Below are 18637 nucleotides of genomic sequence, written 5' to 3'. Positions count from 1 at the left end.
GGGGTGTCTTTAAATTGATGCGGCCGGATTAGGTCCTGGACCGAAAAAAGGGACCGGGTACTCACGGAGAGGTTAAGTAATAAAAGGGGTTCTGTTAATTAGTGACTATATTTACCGGACGTTACTTTCGATGTAGACAAAGGATGTTGCCTCTCCGTGGGACGTAGGTCCGCCCCGGTCCGTGAGCTGCGCTGAACTGCCGAACTGGCATGGCGTCCGAGGGAGGCTCGGCCTCTCTCGCGCCAGGCGTGACCTCATTACGCTAGACTCCAAACGGGTGTGTCTGGAAGAGATTTTATTGTCGCTAAAATCCTAATTTAATGTTTTAGGAGGAATGGGTACGGTTCTTCTCTTGTCTACTCAGGTTTCCGCGGCTTTGTCTTTGATTGCTGTTCGGGTCGCCTGACTCGGGTGGGCCATGGCCAGGGGTGTGTTCCGTTAGCGGGAGCGTATACTGGCGGGTGCAGGTCGGGCTCTGGGGTGGTCGTCGGCCAGACGACGTCAAGTTTGGTGGCGCACTGCAGTACGACGGTGATACATAAGCCCTGACATGACGAATTACACTTAGGCGAACAACTATTCCGCTAACACATTACACTTGATAAACTGGGCTAGCAACACGTAGGCCCGTGTCTCCGGCGACTCTACGTGGTGTCTAGGTGTGTCCCAGGGACTGAATCGTTATTAAGTTGGATGGCACGTGTCGCCTGCTGGCTGCCCCGTGCGGGCCAAAACTAAGTAGCCTGTAGGCTAGGTTGGGCGTGAAGCGCCGACGTAAAAACACATACTCTCCCCACAGTACTTACGTATGACGTAAACACTCATCTCGGAGCACTGATTGAATTAAGTTAAGTACCTCATGGTAAATTTAGGCCGACCGCGGAACTGTACAAAAGGTTGAAAAGAAATTACACTATGGAAAACTACATGTCGGTGAATGCAAAGGTTGAAGGTTCCGCGTTGCGCGCAGGCTGCCGGCCTGGTTGAGCTCTCGAAGGACACTAGCGGTGTCGCCGCGCGCGACCCCCCTCCCCCGCCAGCCCTCCCGCGGAAACGTGTGAATTTCGCGGGAAACTGAACCGGCCAGGTTCGGGACAAATCGCACATTGAAACATGATTTTGCAAAGACTTAATTATTAATTAATAAAAAATAATGTTTAATAAAATCCTGTGGAAAAACATAATTATAACAATTTGTTGTAGTGCGGCGGAAGGATATGCCACACCCGGCCGGATCCTTCCGCCGGCGCAGCACTCGTTGCACGGCGATCGCCTCGACGCACGCACTACACTTAGCTGCGCGCACGGGCGCGTTCGGTGCACACGCTTCTAGGAGACGTTGATGAGGCATAGCGGTCTATGCGACATAGAGGAGCATTGGCGGTCGGCGTCACTTTATTCAAGTTGTTCTCATTTCAATTCTGGAGACTAAGTCCCTCGGCCATGTGGCCCGGACCCACCTCTGCCGAACCCTGAGTAGCCGGCAGGATAGCAGCATTTTCAGGGACTAGTCGACCAGCTTACGACAGTATCAAAACAAAACATTCAATTTTTTTGGTGTAATATTATTTGTGAACCTTCATCAGATACACTTGGGGCTGGTCATACCATCTGTAGACAGAGTCTGAGTTTGTTTCTTGTTTTTTCATGAGTTATATAAAATAATTCTGTACACTCTTATACTACAGTCTGTTAACAGTTATTTTTCTATTTGGAAGCTTTACAGTAGTCTCTAGTGTAAAAATTTAAGAAAAATATAATGAAAGTATTCAGGCAACACAAAATAAAAAAATATATTTGGTATATTCTGTGATTATATTAGGTACAATATTAATAAGATAAAGTACGAGTATGTGGGGAAGGGATAAAATAAAATTTCATTCAACGGACATTTAGCCTAGAATGTAATGTAATTTTATTTGCTTTTCCTTTACATTCGGAGTCAACATGTTATAAATAATGTACCCCAGGTGGAATGAATTTTTAATTCTCTATTACATGCCGACCTCCGTAGCGTAGTCGGATGCACACCGGCTTACGGTGCGAGGGGTTCTGGGTTCGAGTCCCGGGTGTTAATAGAGCATGGGTGTTAATTTACAGTAAGAGATTTGATTGCTACGATATGATTAAGATTGGAATGATTTAGTTCTGGTTGTGGGCGAAAGCCGTTAACCATACAAACAACTAAAAAAAATAAAAAAATAAAAAAAAAACTCTATTACATTTTTTGTTACTTGTTTTGTGGTAATTCAAAAATATAAGACATGAATAAAATTTAAAAAAGGGATAAGAAAAGAAATGTATTTTTGTATTCATATGTAAAACCTTAAACTTATGGATTTTTTTTACTGTATTTTGAATTCACGGATTGAAAAGTGTAGAAATGGTGTACGTTGTTAGTTAATGTACTTAGTGCAAGTTAATAAAACAGAGCGTGTTGCTTGCTTGTATGGCGTGCGTGAATATGTCGGAAAATAAGTAAGTGCGTTAGTTGAATTTTTAAAAATATTTACTATTAATTTCAAGTTTGTTGCCCCCCTTTTTTTGTCGTGTTTAAAATGTTCTACAAGATAACTCATTCATAAGTTTCTTCTAAGCATAATAATATAAATATTTATATATTATGGAACTGTCATTAGTAAACAACCCAATCGCTATCCGTTAAAAAAAAAGAAGTCCCTCATTGCATTGTGCTTGCTTATGAAAGCTAAATGGCTTGGAATAATTACGTATTTAAGTGCTGTGGCAACTGAACGATCAGTGAAGCGACTAATTTTATTTTTTGTCTATTTGCGAACGTTCAAATAAATTTGCTTGTTATTTTTTCACACTTAAGACCCGATGTTAGGTCTGAGAGATCGCCAAAGTATTTTCGTTCAATAATACACTCACTTTGTTTTTTAGGAATACTTAATCTATTTTTTTATGGTAAATATTGAGGACGGGCACACCGGTTCAAAGGCCGTGACCATTGGCGTGGCAAGCGGGTGGCAGGGATGGCCCCCGCCAGGGGCGCCGGTACATGTGAGGGGGTGGGGGGGGGGGGGGTGGGTCGCCGCGACGAACTGAACCCAACCCCTCTCTCTTTTAATCCATTTTAAATGCTGGCCAGGGGTGCCAGTCACCTAGCTACTCCACTGGCCTGTGACACCTCTGGCTGTCTCTCAACATTACAAGCAAAGGCATTCAACCTTGTGCCCCCTGGTTGAAATTGTAGATGTAAATGGGGTTTCTGCCCTTGTGTACCTGTTTTTACTGTAGTGATTTACTGAGTGCTCTATTTAATCATGTGGTATTGAATGTTCACTGTCACACTTTTTAGTGTCATCTTTTTCTGGTGATGTTTGGTCACTTTGAATGGTGACATTTTCATCATAGTCATAAGAATCACTGCAGTTTCCTTCGTAAATTTTTTGTTGCTAATACTCGTGATGGTCTTCAAAATCGGCACTATCATTGTAAATGTTTCTCTGCACGTAATGTAAGCAATCCATGATGTTTACTCAGACTGCTTCAAAATTTTGACACAGTGTAACTTGGTCTGCGAGGCATTTGCGGCGTAACTGTTAATGGTTGTGAGTGAAGTTGTAGGGAAAGAAGGTAGAACTGATGGGGAGGGCTGTACAAGACGCAAGTGGGAAAATAAACATATGCCTTGACGTGTTGCGATTTCGGAGACAGCATCTGGGGTGTTAAGTGTTAAAGGGGAAAATATGTGGCAGGGCTCTCTGTGTTTGCTCAGATTTTTTTCAGGTTAAATTTTAAATGTTGGCTAATGGTTAAAACATATAAAGCAATAATGGGATTAGTTGGGTTCCTATGGCAATTGTTAGTAGTTGTTGAAGTCTTACGGGTAATTGGTCCATGGCACAGGGATTGACAGGAATTTGCTGTGCCTGTGGCTTCTGATACTAGGCAGCAAGTAGTGGCTGTCTTAGGGTGTGTGTGTGTGTGTGTGTGTGTGTGTGTGTGTGTGGAGGGGTGGTGGGGAATCAAAAACATGCTGTCATCAGCATTCAAAATCACAATTTTAGATTATTTCGAAACAAATATAATAAAGCTTCTAAACTCATTAATTGCTGTAAATATAAAGTTTAAGAGAAAAAAAAACATGTACCAAAAGCCACATCCTGTATACCTATTATAGATTTCTTAAAATGGCTTTTCAACTGTAACTCATCCTTTTAATAAAGGTTTAAACAATTTAAGTTCTTAAAGATACATAAATTATATTTAATTTGTTTTCTCAGTAGCTTTTAAATTGTAGATTTTTAATGTAGACTTATAATACACCAATACTTGACAAAAAACCTGGTTTTAACAAAAAAAAAACAGGTTGTTTAGTTTAAAAAAAAAGTTTATACCAACCCTGACTTTAACACAAATAAAGACAATAAATAAAATAAATCAACTGGGGATTATTATTGTAACTTCACAATAGACTCACCAATTATACTTTAGGAATTTTCAATGAACTATAGGAAATTAATGCTAGCCTAGCTCTGCAGGTTAGATAAAAGGATTGAAAATGAAAATTGGATGTTTTTTAAACTTATCACAAAACATAGTAATTCACAGCATTAACAATCAGTTTGTTAGTTAGGCTGGTTGAAAATTTCAGACGTGAAATCTAAGGCACGGTGTCGTCATTGGCGTAGCCAGGATTTGTGTATGGGGGGTGTTAAGAAGCGTGCCCCCCCCCCCCCCCCCACCCCCCCCGTATTAAAGCGGTGGGTCCGGGGATCCTCCCCCGGGAAAATTTGGATTTTAAGGTGTAAAATAGTGCTATTTTAGCAGTTTTCTGTTCTTAAATTTAAATATCGTAAAGGTAAAATTTTTATTAATTTTAATATGAAATTTGTTTGAGTGATTAATAAGAAATTAATTAAAGATTTGGTGCTAAGGGGGGGTTTGAACCCCTAAAACCCCCCGCTGGCTACGCCCCTGGGTGTCGTTATGTAGACGAAGCCATTGGCATGTTCCAGTGACGAAACACTGCTGGATGACCTGCCGGATGACGTGGAGTACGACATCGCGAACGAGGACGAAGATGCCCTGCTCGCGGATGACGAACTGGACGTAAGAGATGCACTTGAGCCCAAGGGCTTCCAGCAACGTAAAAAAATTGTTTATTACAGTTATTTACAGATATTGTGCTAGGTTGTCTAAAAGAATAATGTAAAAAAAAATATATATAAATCCAAAAATGCAATAAGTATTAAACTTGCTTCTCTCCTAGATGATTACGTATCAATATTGGTTAGAAATAACTTTGTTAAAACAACCCAGTACCTACTCTAGTGGTTGGACTTGCGTGGCATTTTAACCGACCTAAATGTCAGTGTTAGATGCTCAACAGCCATGGTCGGTGGTGGTGTCCACGGAGACTAGTGGTGGAAATTGCTCGCTTATCAAAATACTATATTATGAAGATTTTAATTTTTAGCATTGATGTGATATCCAATGAGTGCAGTTATTACTGCTCATTATATATTAAAACCTGTTGTACAAAAATGAAACATTTGTGCAATTAGTAGAGACAAGATTATGTTGTGAATTGTTATAAAATTGAAATTTAACCCAAAAAGCATGTCAGTACATATTACACCGAAATTCAAGTTGTTACACCACAAAACACAAAAATGCAATTAAAATCCTGTAAATAATCAGCATTTTCAATCAAAATGTAACTCTAATGACAATTATATAATCTTTTAAATATTAATGCATGTTGTGTGTATTGTTTTTGTTTTGTTGTCTTGTATTTTGTATTGTTTTGTTCTGTCTGCATGTATCTGTGTTGTTTGTATCGTGCCTACTACCCAAGGACATAAGCTGTAGGTAGGCATGCAACAAATATTAAATAAATAAATGGCCTAAATAAAATGAATTTCAATGAAAGTAATTTATTTAGCATTCATTTGTATCACTCATTTTTTAATTATGTTCTTAGAACATTTTTCAAACACAGAAATACCTAACGGATTAATTTTATTCATTCCGAAAAGTTATACATGCATAACACGAATCAATATATTAAAAAAAATTGTATCATGCTTCAGTCAAAATGACAGTTTTGGAGAAATTAGTATCATGTAACATTTAAGTATCATATTTGTTAAGTTATATGCTATCTTTTTTAGTAAACAGATTTCATAAAAAATAAAAAAATAATACACAGAAATCCTCCTATTTAAAAATGAAACTGACCTGAAAATAATACCATAAAATCTTGTCTCCGGCAATGAGGTAAGTAAACATGGCATCGGTGGTAGTGGTGCGCATGCTGACCTGTCCTCAGGAAAAGGCCTGGAACAGTGAGGAAGGGCCAGCGAGGGTCGCGGTGCCGCGTGTTGCAGGAGCCGGCGGGCGACTACCTGCAGGTGGGCGGGGACGTCTCTGGCGGGGCAGACCACGAGGAGTACCAGTGAGTGTCCGTCGCACGTCGTATCTGTCGCACGCGCTACGTCCCGCGCTTTCGGCGGGCGTTGTGAGAGTGTGCAAGGGAGTTTGTTTCAAGACAGGGTGCGAAATAAAGTAATATACTGGAAACTGTGAGTGGATAGAATGTGAAATTAATCTAGGAAGAGATTTTAAAAATATTTTAAGGAAAAGTGCAAGAGAAGTTGTTTATAATTTAGAGGGGAAAAAAAAAATACAGTAGAACCCTTTTTTTTACACTATTCAAGGGGGTGTCTGAAAATGTTGTAAAATGTGGGAAAGTGTAAAATAAGGAAAATGTATGAAAAATTCTTTTTTGCTCAGAGTACAGGTGCATGATACGACTTTAAAATCCAATACTCTGATAAATTAAGTGTGTGTGAAGTATATCTAAATAGAATAATTATTAACATTAAAGTTCTACATTTACATTTTGTATAGAGAATAGGTAATCATACATACAGTAATATGTTTATATGTACTTTCGTACTTAAATGAGCAAATCATAGTAATCAGACATGTACAGCTTAAGAATATTAATTAATAAAAATACAGTTTTCAGTGAAGACCGCATCGAAAAATCCAGGAGCTGCCGTGCTAGTGTTCCCAACAGCATTTTGGATGTGGTATTTCACATGAAAGTGTTATCTTCACATGTACGATGTACGTTAAAAAACACGGGGATGACTTATTTATGTAGGTATAGCATAAAAAAACAGTGTAAATTAAGGAAAGCAGATTGTACGCATGTTGTAATTATGTAACGGGAATATGTTGCATTGCATCAAATGAGGTTGAAACTGAACCAACGTAAAATGACGCAAATAACGGGAAAACCTATAAGAGTGGTGATGTAAAATTGGGGTTCTGATGTATTTTTGTTAAAGCATAAGTGAGTGAAAATGAGATGGTGAGTGAAGGGTTGAGAAAGCAGGAGGGTTTATGGAAGTGACAGGAAGAATACTGGACGGCATAATGAATGAATTGAGAGCATGCGAGTAAGATCAGGGTATGTGCGGTATGTTTACTCCGCATTTTCAACTTTGCTATCGATTCGTATCAAAGTTGAAAAGTCAAAGCCCATAGAAACCAACACCTACTCCTAACATATACTTGGTCGGTTTGATGCAATATTTAAAGGTACTCTGAATATTAAAATTTGAGTATAGGGTAATAAATTACTTCTGGATTCTAGGGCGCCAATTAACCTTCATAAACTGTATATCACTGACCTGTCCAGCCAAATCTACCATGAAATCTAAATATTAACTTTGTCAGATCTATGTTTTTAACAACTATCTGTCCAGGTTTCATTACAACCATTTATGGTTGGGAGAAACAAAATAAAATATTCAATTATGTGAGATGTAGTATCACAGCGGAGACGCAGACGGGGGGCGCCGGTGTTGCAGGGACTACGAGGAGCCCTTGGAGGACGTGCTGGAGCTGGGCGTGACCGAGGACCTGCTGGACTCGGAGATACAGGACTCCGCGGAGCTGCGAGCCTTGCAGGAGCCCAGCATCACGCACTCCTCCGACGGCTACGGCAGCGTCACCACCTCCCGCCCGCGCCACGGTCCGTGTCTGCCGCCTGGCAGTGCCGTGAATACTTGTTAAGAGACAGCCATGCTTCGCATCAGTCATTCTGGGGACAAGGTTATATGGTGAACTGCGATAAAAACAAAACAACGCCGAATTGCAAGTTAATACATCATGAACCCCCGAAACACATCTAAAATCATTAAATATCAGCACCTTTAATCGTAACATCAACTCAAATTTCTAAAATGTCATTTTGTTTGTACCAACATTTGAGTACTAATTTATTTGAATTAATTTTTACTTTTAATCTTGCAACTCATTTATTTACATTAAAAACGTAGGTACACTTTTCAAACACATGAAGAGTTAATGGTATATTATTATTGTTTGAATAGTTAGACATGATTATTACAAATTGTAATTATTTTAAATAGGCATAGTGCATCAGTCAAAATGCCACTGTTTTGGTGAAATAAGTTCCATGCAACTTTTGTAATTTTTGTTTAATAGTATGCTATATTAATTTATGAATGAATATAATTAATTAAACAAATAAAACTAAAATTGAAGTTTTCCATTTTAAAAATGAAATTGGCTTAAAAAATAAAACCATAAAATCTTCTCTCTACTCATGGCCTATAACAAGGAACCATACAACCATATGCCAGGGTTGATTTGGGAAAACCGAATTCTAGATGGATGGACTGGGTTTCGCTCAGGGGACCTCCTAAACGCAAGTCCAACATTTTTACCATTGCACCTTCATGCTAGGTGAGAATCATTCCATATTTTATTTTAATTCACTGTAATGTGTTTGTGCTGCAAGTACTTCTCGATTGCACTAAGTCATAGTGCAATTTAATCCTTTTTTGCGAATCTCGGTAAAAGTTCAGTTTTTGTTTTAAATTTATCATGACAGCTTCAGAGGTAAAACAAATTACCTATTTAGCTAAGGAGTTTAATGAAATTTTGTCATATCGCACGCTGAGTACAAGACTCAAAAACCAGTGCAATACTATCACAACTCAGATGCCATAGTCTTGCACACATTCTTTATATAATGTTTTCTCGAGTGCAACACTACATTATTTGCCACGAGTCCCGTAAAAGTAAATATGATATTGCGATAGTCTCGCAGTGCCTAGATAATGATATTTTTCTGCTTATGGTAAAAATATCTCATGAACTCAATTTTTTTGAGTTACGATAGTCTTGTACTCAGGGTGCGATATGTGTGCTACATTTGCCAGAGCTTATCACTGCTAGTAAAGTCTGTATAGTTGCGATACGAGCTGTGATGAACGGCTGCGGCGTGGATGCGGTGTGCTGCAGAGGCGTCGGCGGGGCAGGGGGGCGCCGTGACGGAGGCGGGTGCCACGGTGGAGTCCGAGGAAGAGGACGACAAGCAGGGGGAGCAGCGCAACCGGTTCAAGGCCGAGCGCACCAACATCGTCTCCCTGAAGAGCAACAAGACCTACGGCAACATCCCGGACTCCCTCGGTGAGCGGGGCCGACGTGTGTCGCGGCGGCGGGGGTCACGGGGGGGGGAGACTCGAGACTGACGGCCGTGTCTGTGTGTGTGTGTGTGCGAGCAGACAGGGTGGTGACCTCGGAGGAGACCGGCCACCAGAAGTTTGCGAGCCGCAAGGAGGGCGGCTGGCGGGGGCGGAGGGGGCGAGCCAGAGGCGTCGGGGGCCGTCCCGGCTTCCACCAGGTATCCGTCGCACACCTCGCAGTTGGTGTGAACATGGTGATCATGTTTCACATTTGTTCTTTCCAGTTTACATTGGGGATTAGTAGGGACAAGAGGTTTTTTTTTAAAATTATATGTGTGTGTGTGTGTGTGTGTGTGTAAAAACTGAAATAAAATGAAAAATTATTTCAATACACCACTAAGTACCAAAATGCAAGTTAAATCATAAAATTAAGCATATTTTAACCCTTAACGTATTTCAAATGTTTGAAATTTGAATATATATATATATATCATTATTATCGGATTGTGTACCTAAGTGTATAGAGAGGAAAAAATTTATATATTCTGTTTGATTATGTGCCTCTCATTGAATCACTTTAAAACTGCAAATCATGACTGATTTATTTATGTTCATTGTGTTGAATCAATCTTGTTTTAGACAAATCTATAAGAAATTATTTTTTTGTTTAAAAGTATGTACAGCATGACAGAATTACACTATTTTGGTGTAAGAAGTATAATTAAACAGAATTGAAAAAATAGAAACAATGGAATGGAAATATATGGTTTCAAAAATGAAATTCAACTGGAAAATAAAATTACTTGTGTCTATAGACTTTAGACATGTTTGGTAGTTATAGCTAGGGACGTGCAAATTTCGCATTTGCGATAAAACAAATTTTTACGCGAAATTCTTAAGTTTAACAGGAATAACCTCAATTTTACATAATTTTAGATACCGCGAATATTTTTTGCGAAATACGTCTGTTTACCACGAAAAACCACACATTCCCACCATTTGGTAACTTAAAAAAAAAAGTAAATAAACAGCCTGTTGTCACCTTTGATAACACGCATCAACGTAAAGACTACACTTGCCAATGTTTACTTTTTACTATTTATTTGATACAACAAGTTCTTTGCGAACTGCTCTCGTGTACTAATACGTTATGGCTGATAGCCTGGCGGGTTTGTAAACCAGCAGCGTGTGTCTACAGCAGCAGCAGCAGCAACAGCAGCAGCAACAACAGCAACAACAGCAGCAACAACAGCAGCAGCAACAGCAACAGTTCCAGCACCACGCCCACACACCCTTCCAGCACGCCCTGCATCCCCAGAAGATACTCATCAACCCTCACTTCCGCGGCCTGCCGCAGCACCCAGGTGTGTGCTAGCCTCGCCCGGCCCGACACTTTGTGCAGCGGGAGGCCTTTTACGTGATGGTTCTCGTGCAGTGAAAGAAGTCTTGCCGTCCACATGGAAAAGTTAGCGTAGTTGATGAGCGTGCGCTTCCGCCATTCCGATGTCTGTATCTAAATGGGTAAGAAGGGAATGTGTGTGCAGGAATACACATGGCAGTAGCGAACGTAACTGAAACACCCAAAAAGGGGGGGGGGGGGGGATAAAATTCATAAAGTAATAACTGCCACCTGAAGTATGTCAATAATAGATGGCGTATTCAAGCTCGCGTTGCACCCTGTGCTTCACAAGGAGCTACTGCATGTCAGACCTGCATTGACAGATTTCTGTAAAATGCTGTGCAAGTTCCTTAAGACTTAAGTAATACTTCGACCGTGGAATAGAACAAATTAGTTTTTTAATATATGCTTTTAAAAATATTCTAATTCAAGCACTTATTTATGCAATAAAATACGGAATCAGAAGTTTAACTGAGTTACATGTGATACTAACTTAATTATAAGTTAATTTATAATGGCTATATTACGATTCCATCTAGCTTATAGCAAATTGAATCTTAAAATCAGGATTTCTGAAGTTGTTGCAAAACATAACAAATCAATTTTTTCTCAGTTACGATTTAACGTCTTGACACATCGGCAAGGAAGAAATGTTTAGCTATTAACATGGCTAAGATTGCTAACACCAATTCCATAACTTCTTTTCTACGTGGCTTTGACCACCATCACCTACAGTGAGGTTAGCGCAGTCAGCCACTAATCTGAGTGCAACTGGAACAAAGAAGGGGGCTGAGCTGCCTCTGCGTGCGGCAGGTGCCGGACTCGTGCCGGTGTGGGAGAGGGACAGAGTGCCCCCCGCGCTGACCCCCCAGCCGCAGTTCACGATGCCGCCGCCCCAGGGCCAGTACCAGCCCTCGCCGCAGATGATGGAGTCGCCGGGCTTCTACCACCAGCCGCCGCCGCCGCCGCTCTACCTGGTGAGTGCCTGCACCGCCTCTGCTCGCACCCTCTCCGCCGTGATTCTCGGGATTCCTTCCCCCCGCTTCCATAGGGTGGATGCTCACTGGTGTTGTTTGATATTGTATGTTAAGAAATTTTGTTTTCTAACTTCTGTGGTGTGGCCACCCTGGTCAGATGTAACAAAAAAAAAAACCCTAGTGTGTGATTCAGTGAATGAAGATGGCCGACAATTGGCGCGCGTGGTCCTCCGGAAATTTTTGCCTCGTGGAACATCAATTTGTATAATAGGTGTCTTGATCCCTGGATGCCACCTCGGGGTCGGCAGGTGCCTCTAGCATGCGGGCGAAGTCACCCGGTTTACCTCTCCCTCCCTCGCCCGAAATAATACACTCGAGGTCGTCGTCGAACCATTTATTAGGTCGACAGTTTTGGACAACACCCGTGCGGTGAAACACTCGGACTGATCTCACTGCTGTGAAAACTCGGAAAGGGTGGGTTTCTGGGAATCCCGGGCCACTGTGGCGGCTTGCCCTGGGAGGGGGGGGGGGAGATGGGTGGGCCTTCCTTGGTCCTCGGCGCGGTTGCCCAGGGCATGACTGCACGCGGATGACATGTGCTATCTTGCCCGTCTGCCATGGCGTGCACATGTGTTTAGGCAGAAAATCGAATAAATAGCCTGGGATTGATTTCTGGAAAACCTAGAAATACCTACAAATTCAATTTTTGCATTTGAGTATAGATTTTTTTTTACATTTAATCTTTTTTTTTGAGGGTCCTGTCAAATTTAATATCTTAATATCCTATACATAATTTTAGTACCTCTGTTAATTCCCCATTTTCTGATATTTTAAATTTTTTGGAAATTTTTTTTTGCAAGAAGTTGTTCTCATGACTCCTGATTTTCAGAGATGAATGACTCGCGAACGATTTGTTGCTTTCATCACCATCTAATGTTGGGTTTATAACGTCTCTCAGTATGTTTTTGTGTATTTTGGAGTGGCTGCAACAAAACTGAAAGTGCGTGAACTGGAGATCTGATGTGATGTTAGTTAGCGACTGGTTCGACAACCGGGTGCTCTCGGTAACGCCGGGTCGGTCTCAGTGCGGGACAAGTGCGGCCTCTCGAAGTGGCAGGGACTCTGCGTGGAGCAGCAGTAGCGGGAGAGCTGGTGCCTTTGTCCCGGCAGGAGCAGCAGCAGATGCCGCCGGCGTGGCCGGAGGAGGGGGCGCTGTACCCGCCCCCCCTGCACGCCCCGCCCCCTCCGCAGCACTTCGGCCAGCCCCCGCCCCTCTTCGACCACCAGCACCACCCCCACCACCCTCACCACCCGCCTCAGGTGAGACTCGCTTGCCTCGCACACTTGCATTGCAACACGGCAGTGCAGCGCTGCTTACTGTCTCATAAACTTACACACATGTGAACATACCAATGTTCACAAACTCTAACAATGCGGATTCTGTTGTTTTGAAGTTAATATGTGAATTTCTAATCCTTTTTTTTTAATCTTTTATACAAATACCTATAAAAAAAATAGGCTCTAGTTTTAAAAATTTAAGGTCTCTTTCACAATTTAAATTTTATTGGCAAATCTCCATAAGCCCTGCTGTATGGCTGTTGTACTTCTTCCACTGTAACTCTAAGCCCTTCCGACTGCAGTCGGCCATGGGAAGGGTTTATTGGTAAAACTACACTCATTGCCTCTAAAATGCATCATTTATTCCACTTTTGACTGTCTCATAAACTGGAGCACATGTGAAAGATTAGTCAAAATAAAACTTTTCTGACACAGTTATTGTAATTATTTTATAATATGAAACTTGTAGTAGCACCACTAATGACTTTATACTACTCATTGCAGTAACATTGTTCATATCGAAGGAAAAAAAAATCAAGCACATTACATTTTATGAATCTTCTGTTTTTAGTAAAACAAATCAAAATAAGTAATTGAAACATTTATTACGATAAGTAGTAAGGGGATTCATGGCTGCCAGAGAACAGAGTGTAGACATGTTAAGAAAGAACCCTCTGCAGCGCTGGAGAACTGGCGATGAGGGTTGTGGCTGACAGGGGTAGTGAGAGTGCTGGGTTGTGTTGTCCGCGGGCGACCAGCCGGGCAGCTGGGACGCAGAGGCCGTCTCCCACCTCGCTGTGCCCCAGTCGCCCCAGTACGCTCCCGCGCAGGTAACCAGCGTGCACCCCGCACGGGCCCGTGCCACGTTTACTGGCGTGGCTCGCACTGCCGTCTTTTACACTGTGTCAACATCGCTCGGTTATCACCACTTCTTTGGTTTTAACGTCGCACCTATGCAAAAGCAAAGCTGAAGTGATAACTAAACACATGGTGTGCTAATTAAAAAGAAAAAAAAAAAAAAGAATTGCGATACTTTTGTAGTCCGTAAACCGAATGTTCATCCACCGTGCACACCTAAAGAAAACACAAAATTGCAATATGTGTAGCTCTCTTGAGGCACTGGATTGGTTACAAATGGTGAAGAGACACATGCGACCTTGGGCCTGGCGTGAGCGCAGACGCGTGATGCTGGCGGTGCGAGCGGCTGCTTCGCTTTTGAAGTGTGCGTGGTGAGGATGAATACCGATGGCAGGGTGGGAAATAATGCCAGTAAATTTGGTATGTGCCCAAGTCTTGCAAATACCTATTCTTGCAAAACTATGCACTGTTTTTTTTTTTTGTTTGTTGTTTTGCCAAGTAGTTCCTGCTTGCGAAGATGATACATGATCTCGGTAGTTTGAAACTGGGCACCTCTACCTCACGCTGAAACAAAAGATGTACCTGTGTACTGTGGTTTAAATGTTTTAGTGCTGGTTTCGGTACAGAACACAGTATTTTCATGTGTACTGGCTTTTTACATTTCACCTGGATAATAGCCTGAGTACTTTTGCCAAAGACAGTGATGTGGTGCATAATGCACTCTTAATGCATTCCTATGAAGTAGTTTAGGTTATATGTCAGTTTTTCAAAAAATTCGGTTCGTTTTCGAAGCCAATCAGATGCTTGGCTGTTTAAGGTACTTCGATGCATGATTAATGACCATAATTATGTAGTTTAGGAGTTGGTAGTAAAACGTTTAGTCAGAAATAAATGCCGTTGATTAATTTTGATACAAGTAAAGATGCTTTACAAATGTGCTGGGACAGAAAAATAATGAGTAGGTAATAAAATTAAACTCATGCATATATATTGCATATCACTGCCATAATGGTGGTCAGTTGAGGTTTGTAGTTGTACAATTGCAGAGTGGACTGATAGTTGCAGTTCCACTGAATGTTGTGCATTGTGCATTGTGCATGCTTGTGGTGCCAGTGTCTTGTTTCTAGTGTATCGATCGTGTCGTGGCTTTCGTATTGAGGTCCGTGCTTGCATGGCTTTGTTCTGAAGGCATGAGCACTGGTTATCTTGAATGTGTTATTTGTGCAGTTTTGTCACAGTCATTAGAATTTACTTGCTGTGTGTAGGAGATACGTGAGCAAGCTTTGAGATTTGTAGTTCATCCAGTTTTTGAACTTACCAAATTTAAGCCATAATAGAAGACTATAATTCTTTTATTTTGCCTAGCTGCACAATTTGTACGAGCGAATTCCTTCAAGTGTGTCCCATTCAAATGTTAGTTTTACAGCAGCTGTTCTGTTGGAAGAAATGTCTTGAGCAGGAGATTTCAACTTCAGAGTGTTTCCTTGTGCTGCATTAATGTATTTGTGCATGGACTTCAGCTAGAAGGGACTTGGTTGTGATGAGTAGCGCAGTGACGTGTAAGAGCACACCCTCCAGCCCTGAATGCACTCGGGAGGTGTTCTTAGCCAGGAGTTGTTGTCCTTCCTCCTTGCAATACAGAACCAATCACCAAGCAATGATATTGTTCACTAAACACTATGTATGACGAGTGTGTGCTGCAGCGTTAACGCTCCTTCGAGCAAAGCAGGCTGACGACGTCGCGGCGACAGTGCAGGCGTGTGCTCGTGTGTCCCGGGCAGATGTTCCGGCCACAGATGGAGCCCCGGCCGCTGATGCGCTACCACCAGCCGGACGTGTTCCAGTCGCCGCAGCGTCCCCGCTTCCCAGGTACCTACCTCACCTCGCGTCCGGCCCCCGCCACACATCGGTCAGCTGTGTCGCCAGGAGCCAGGATATCCCTACAAACATTCATACGTTCGACGTCGTTAACAAAAACCTCACCGCAATATAATGTCTGGTTGTAACTTGTTACTGCTGGTTAATACCATTATTTTCGTATTTCTGAACTTTTTCTCTAAAAAAAAAAAAAAAAGACATATGCTTCAAGTGTTCAACATAATTTTTTACCACATTTTACAAATTTAATAAAAAAAGTTCTTCAGGAGTTCTCAGTTTACCTGTAAGTACACACACAAAATGTACAGCGACATATGTCACACGCAACTTAATTAAAAAAGACAAGACATAAAAAAAACAAAACAAAAAATAAAGCCGCTAAAACGTTTGGCTGTTTTGTGGCATCTACAATTAGAAGTTTCTGTGCTGCAGTGGTATAAAATTAAAAAAAATATATATATGAGTGTCCAGGAGTCATTCTTAACCCATTCTTAGAGACCTGCAAAATTCTCGGATTCAATGACCTCCAGGATAGAGTCTACTACACTCTACACACTCGGGCAAATGCCACCTGTTCATTGGCTGCTGACTTGTGAGTCATCTCGACTGGGTGTCTGTGATTCGACACTTCTTTGAGCGAGGGTCTCTAATTGGCCCTCATTAATCCAGATTAACAGTGAACCAGTGGTAGAAGCAGCGCTAAGCTATAATTATTTGAATTGTATCATATCACGAAATGAATCCGCGAATTTTGCAGGTCTCTACCCATTCTCCATTTTTGGGATTTTAGTAAGATTGTTATGACCTTGTAAATGATCCACTGTCAGCAGTTCCTCGGTGTAGAGGGCTCACCAGTGTGAACCTTGGCGGGTCCGAGGACAGGAGTAAGGTTACTCGGCTGCGCCCAGGCGAGCGCATGCAGGCGCACGGGCAGTTGAAGCGGTGGTGGAGGGGGGTGCGTGCTGGGTCGCAGGGCCGGTGCAGCAGAGGGGGATGGTCGCCCCGCGGCCCAGGAACTCCGTCGTCAGGCCACAGTCCGGCTTCCGCCCGCCCCACAAGCGCCTGTCCTTCGACAAGCCCCAGCGCTTCGACCTGCCCGTCAAGCGCAAGAAGGTACTCCCCCTCCCTCGCACTGCGCATGCAGTTTGTACTATGGGGGTCAGCTGAAATTTATATTAAATGCAAAATTATAATATTTAGTTCGATGTGTAAATTCTCTTTTGGAAACTTTTTAAACACCTAATTTTTTTGTATGTTTTTATTCATCCATATACAGTGTAACCTCGTTTGTTCGTTCCCGCATTGTAGAATTTCCTGGTTTTATTGTTTAATGTCCGTGGTCCCGAAAAAAACCCGCAAGAACAATGTTAAAAAAATCCAGTTTCCATCGTTTACGAATATTTTTTAACCCGGTTTAACGGGTTGAACTTAACTGGCTTTTTACCGATTTCACATTCAAATTCCCGAGAAATATTCCAGTTTACGCGTGTCTACACGGCATGCAATACCAATATTTACATATGGCGGCCATTACTAAAAAGAAAACGAATAAAGTGAGCATGACTCTGTTGCTAACAGGTTCACCAACTTCGAAAAAACAACAGACGAAAGCTAACGCTCGCACAATAGTTCTTGCTTTGTGCGATAATCGACAACAATATAACCATGGTCGATATACTGTACATACTAGCCCAACGTAAACACGTTTCTATTTAGCGACAGTGAAATCCTGCGAGAAACATAGACGAAATTGTTCATCCTAGCGTTTCCGTGGCCGGCCGTATATGCGCGAGATTTTCTTTGTTTACGGTAAATTAGCTTTATGCATTTAACTCTAATGCACGTGTGAAATTTGTAAAGGTTCATTGATATGTATCGGCCTACAAAAGAGGTTAAAACCATTAAAGAGCGTTTAGAAATTATAAATGCTGTTGAAAAAAATCCAGGCGAAAAACGGGTTGATTTGGCAAAGCGCTATGGTATTCCTCCATCGACTCTTTATTCTATCTTATTGTACATTGTATTAATAATAACAAACTTGTGATTACCAACACCAAAAATATTTTGCTGCATAAAAACTCATCTTATAATTTCTAGAAGTGTGCATCTTATAACATGTGGTGAGTATGTACCTTTTAAATTTTGAATAATACATACGTAATTACTTGCTTAAAACATACAAATTTGAAGTTTATTTTGTTTTGTTCATTTAAAAAAATTAAGGAAATATAATTTTCCAATATTGATAGTGTATATACAGTGTGCTGCTGGTGTCAGTTTATGGAAATACCTAACTGATTCACTGAAAGTTTTTGCAATAGTACATACATTGTGCATTTGGTAACTTTAGAGTGTGTTCCCACATTGTAGGATTTCCTGGATTATCCGTTTTTTACTCATGGTCCATTGGAAAACGGATAATCAGGGTTTCACTGTAATAAAAGTAAGAGTTAAGTTTTTTAAAAATAAATTTAAACTTTTTTTTTGGGTACGGCTTGAGTATTGTTATCTTTAAAAGATTTGTGCAATGGGAGTGCATGACTTGATGTAAGTTTTTGGACATACGCCATTGCTAAGAAGAAGGTTCTTAGCAATGGCGTATGTCCAAAAACTTACATCAAGGCTTGAGTATTGATGGTATATCAGTAGGCTAGTATACATTAAATTTATCTTTACTAAGAAGTAAAAGTATTTGTTGAAGGAATACA

General features: G+C 41.3%; 1 protein-coding gene across 8 annotated transcripts in view; it reads left to right on the top strand.

Annotated features, from left to right (window-relative positions):
• The first annotated feature begins 2423 nt into the window (after nucleotides 1-2423).
• LOC134536208 (RNA-binding protein 33-like) overlaps nucleotides 2424-18637 on the top strand; it is a 38425-nt gene continuing 22211 nt past the window's right edge. For 3 of the 8 annotated variants that reach the window (XR_010075773.1, XM_063375862.1, XM_063375864.1), the window contains exons 1-12: nucleotides 2424-2478; nucleotides 4986-5079; nucleotides 6360-6427; nucleotides 7854-8017; nucleotides 9316-9483; nucleotides 9579-9697; nucleotides 10678-10843; nucleotides 11692-11855; nucleotides 13026-13175; nucleotides 13952-14023; nucleotides 15833-15920; nucleotides 16903-17042. Coding sequence is in view for 7 of the 8 variants with exons in the window: in XM_063375862.1 (XP_063231932.1) it covers nucleotides 2450-2478; nucleotides 4986-5079; nucleotides 6360-6427; nucleotides 7854-8017; nucleotides 9316-9483; nucleotides 9579-9697; nucleotides 10678-10843; nucleotides 11692-11855; nucleotides 13026-13175; nucleotides 13952-14023; nucleotides 15833-15920; nucleotides 16903-17042 (1422 nt within the window). In the remaining variant the exon portion in view is untranslated. Of the gene's footprint in view, nucleotides 2479-4985; nucleotides 5080-6301; nucleotides 6428-7853; nucleotides 8018-9315; nucleotides 9484-9578; nucleotides 9698-10677; nucleotides 10844-11691; nucleotides 11856-13025; nucleotides 13176-13951; nucleotides 14024-15832; nucleotides 15921-16902; nucleotides 17043-18637 lie in introns of all 8 variants that reach the window. The other 5 variants (XM_063375863.1, XM_063375867.1, XM_063375866.1 and 2 more) reach the window with 5 other exon arrangements.

Source organism: Bacillus rossius, chromosome 10 (genome assembly GCF_032445375.1).
Source record: "Bacillus rossius redtenbacheri isolate Brsri chromosome 10, Brsri_v3, whole genome shotgun sequence".
NCBI classification, from domain to species: Eukaryota; Metazoa; Arthropoda; class Insecta; order Phasmatodea; family Bacillidae; genus Bacillus; species Bacillus rossius.
The sequence above is the reverse complement of the archived record's forward strand: the minus strand, read 5'-3'. Positions and strand labels throughout refer to the sequence as shown.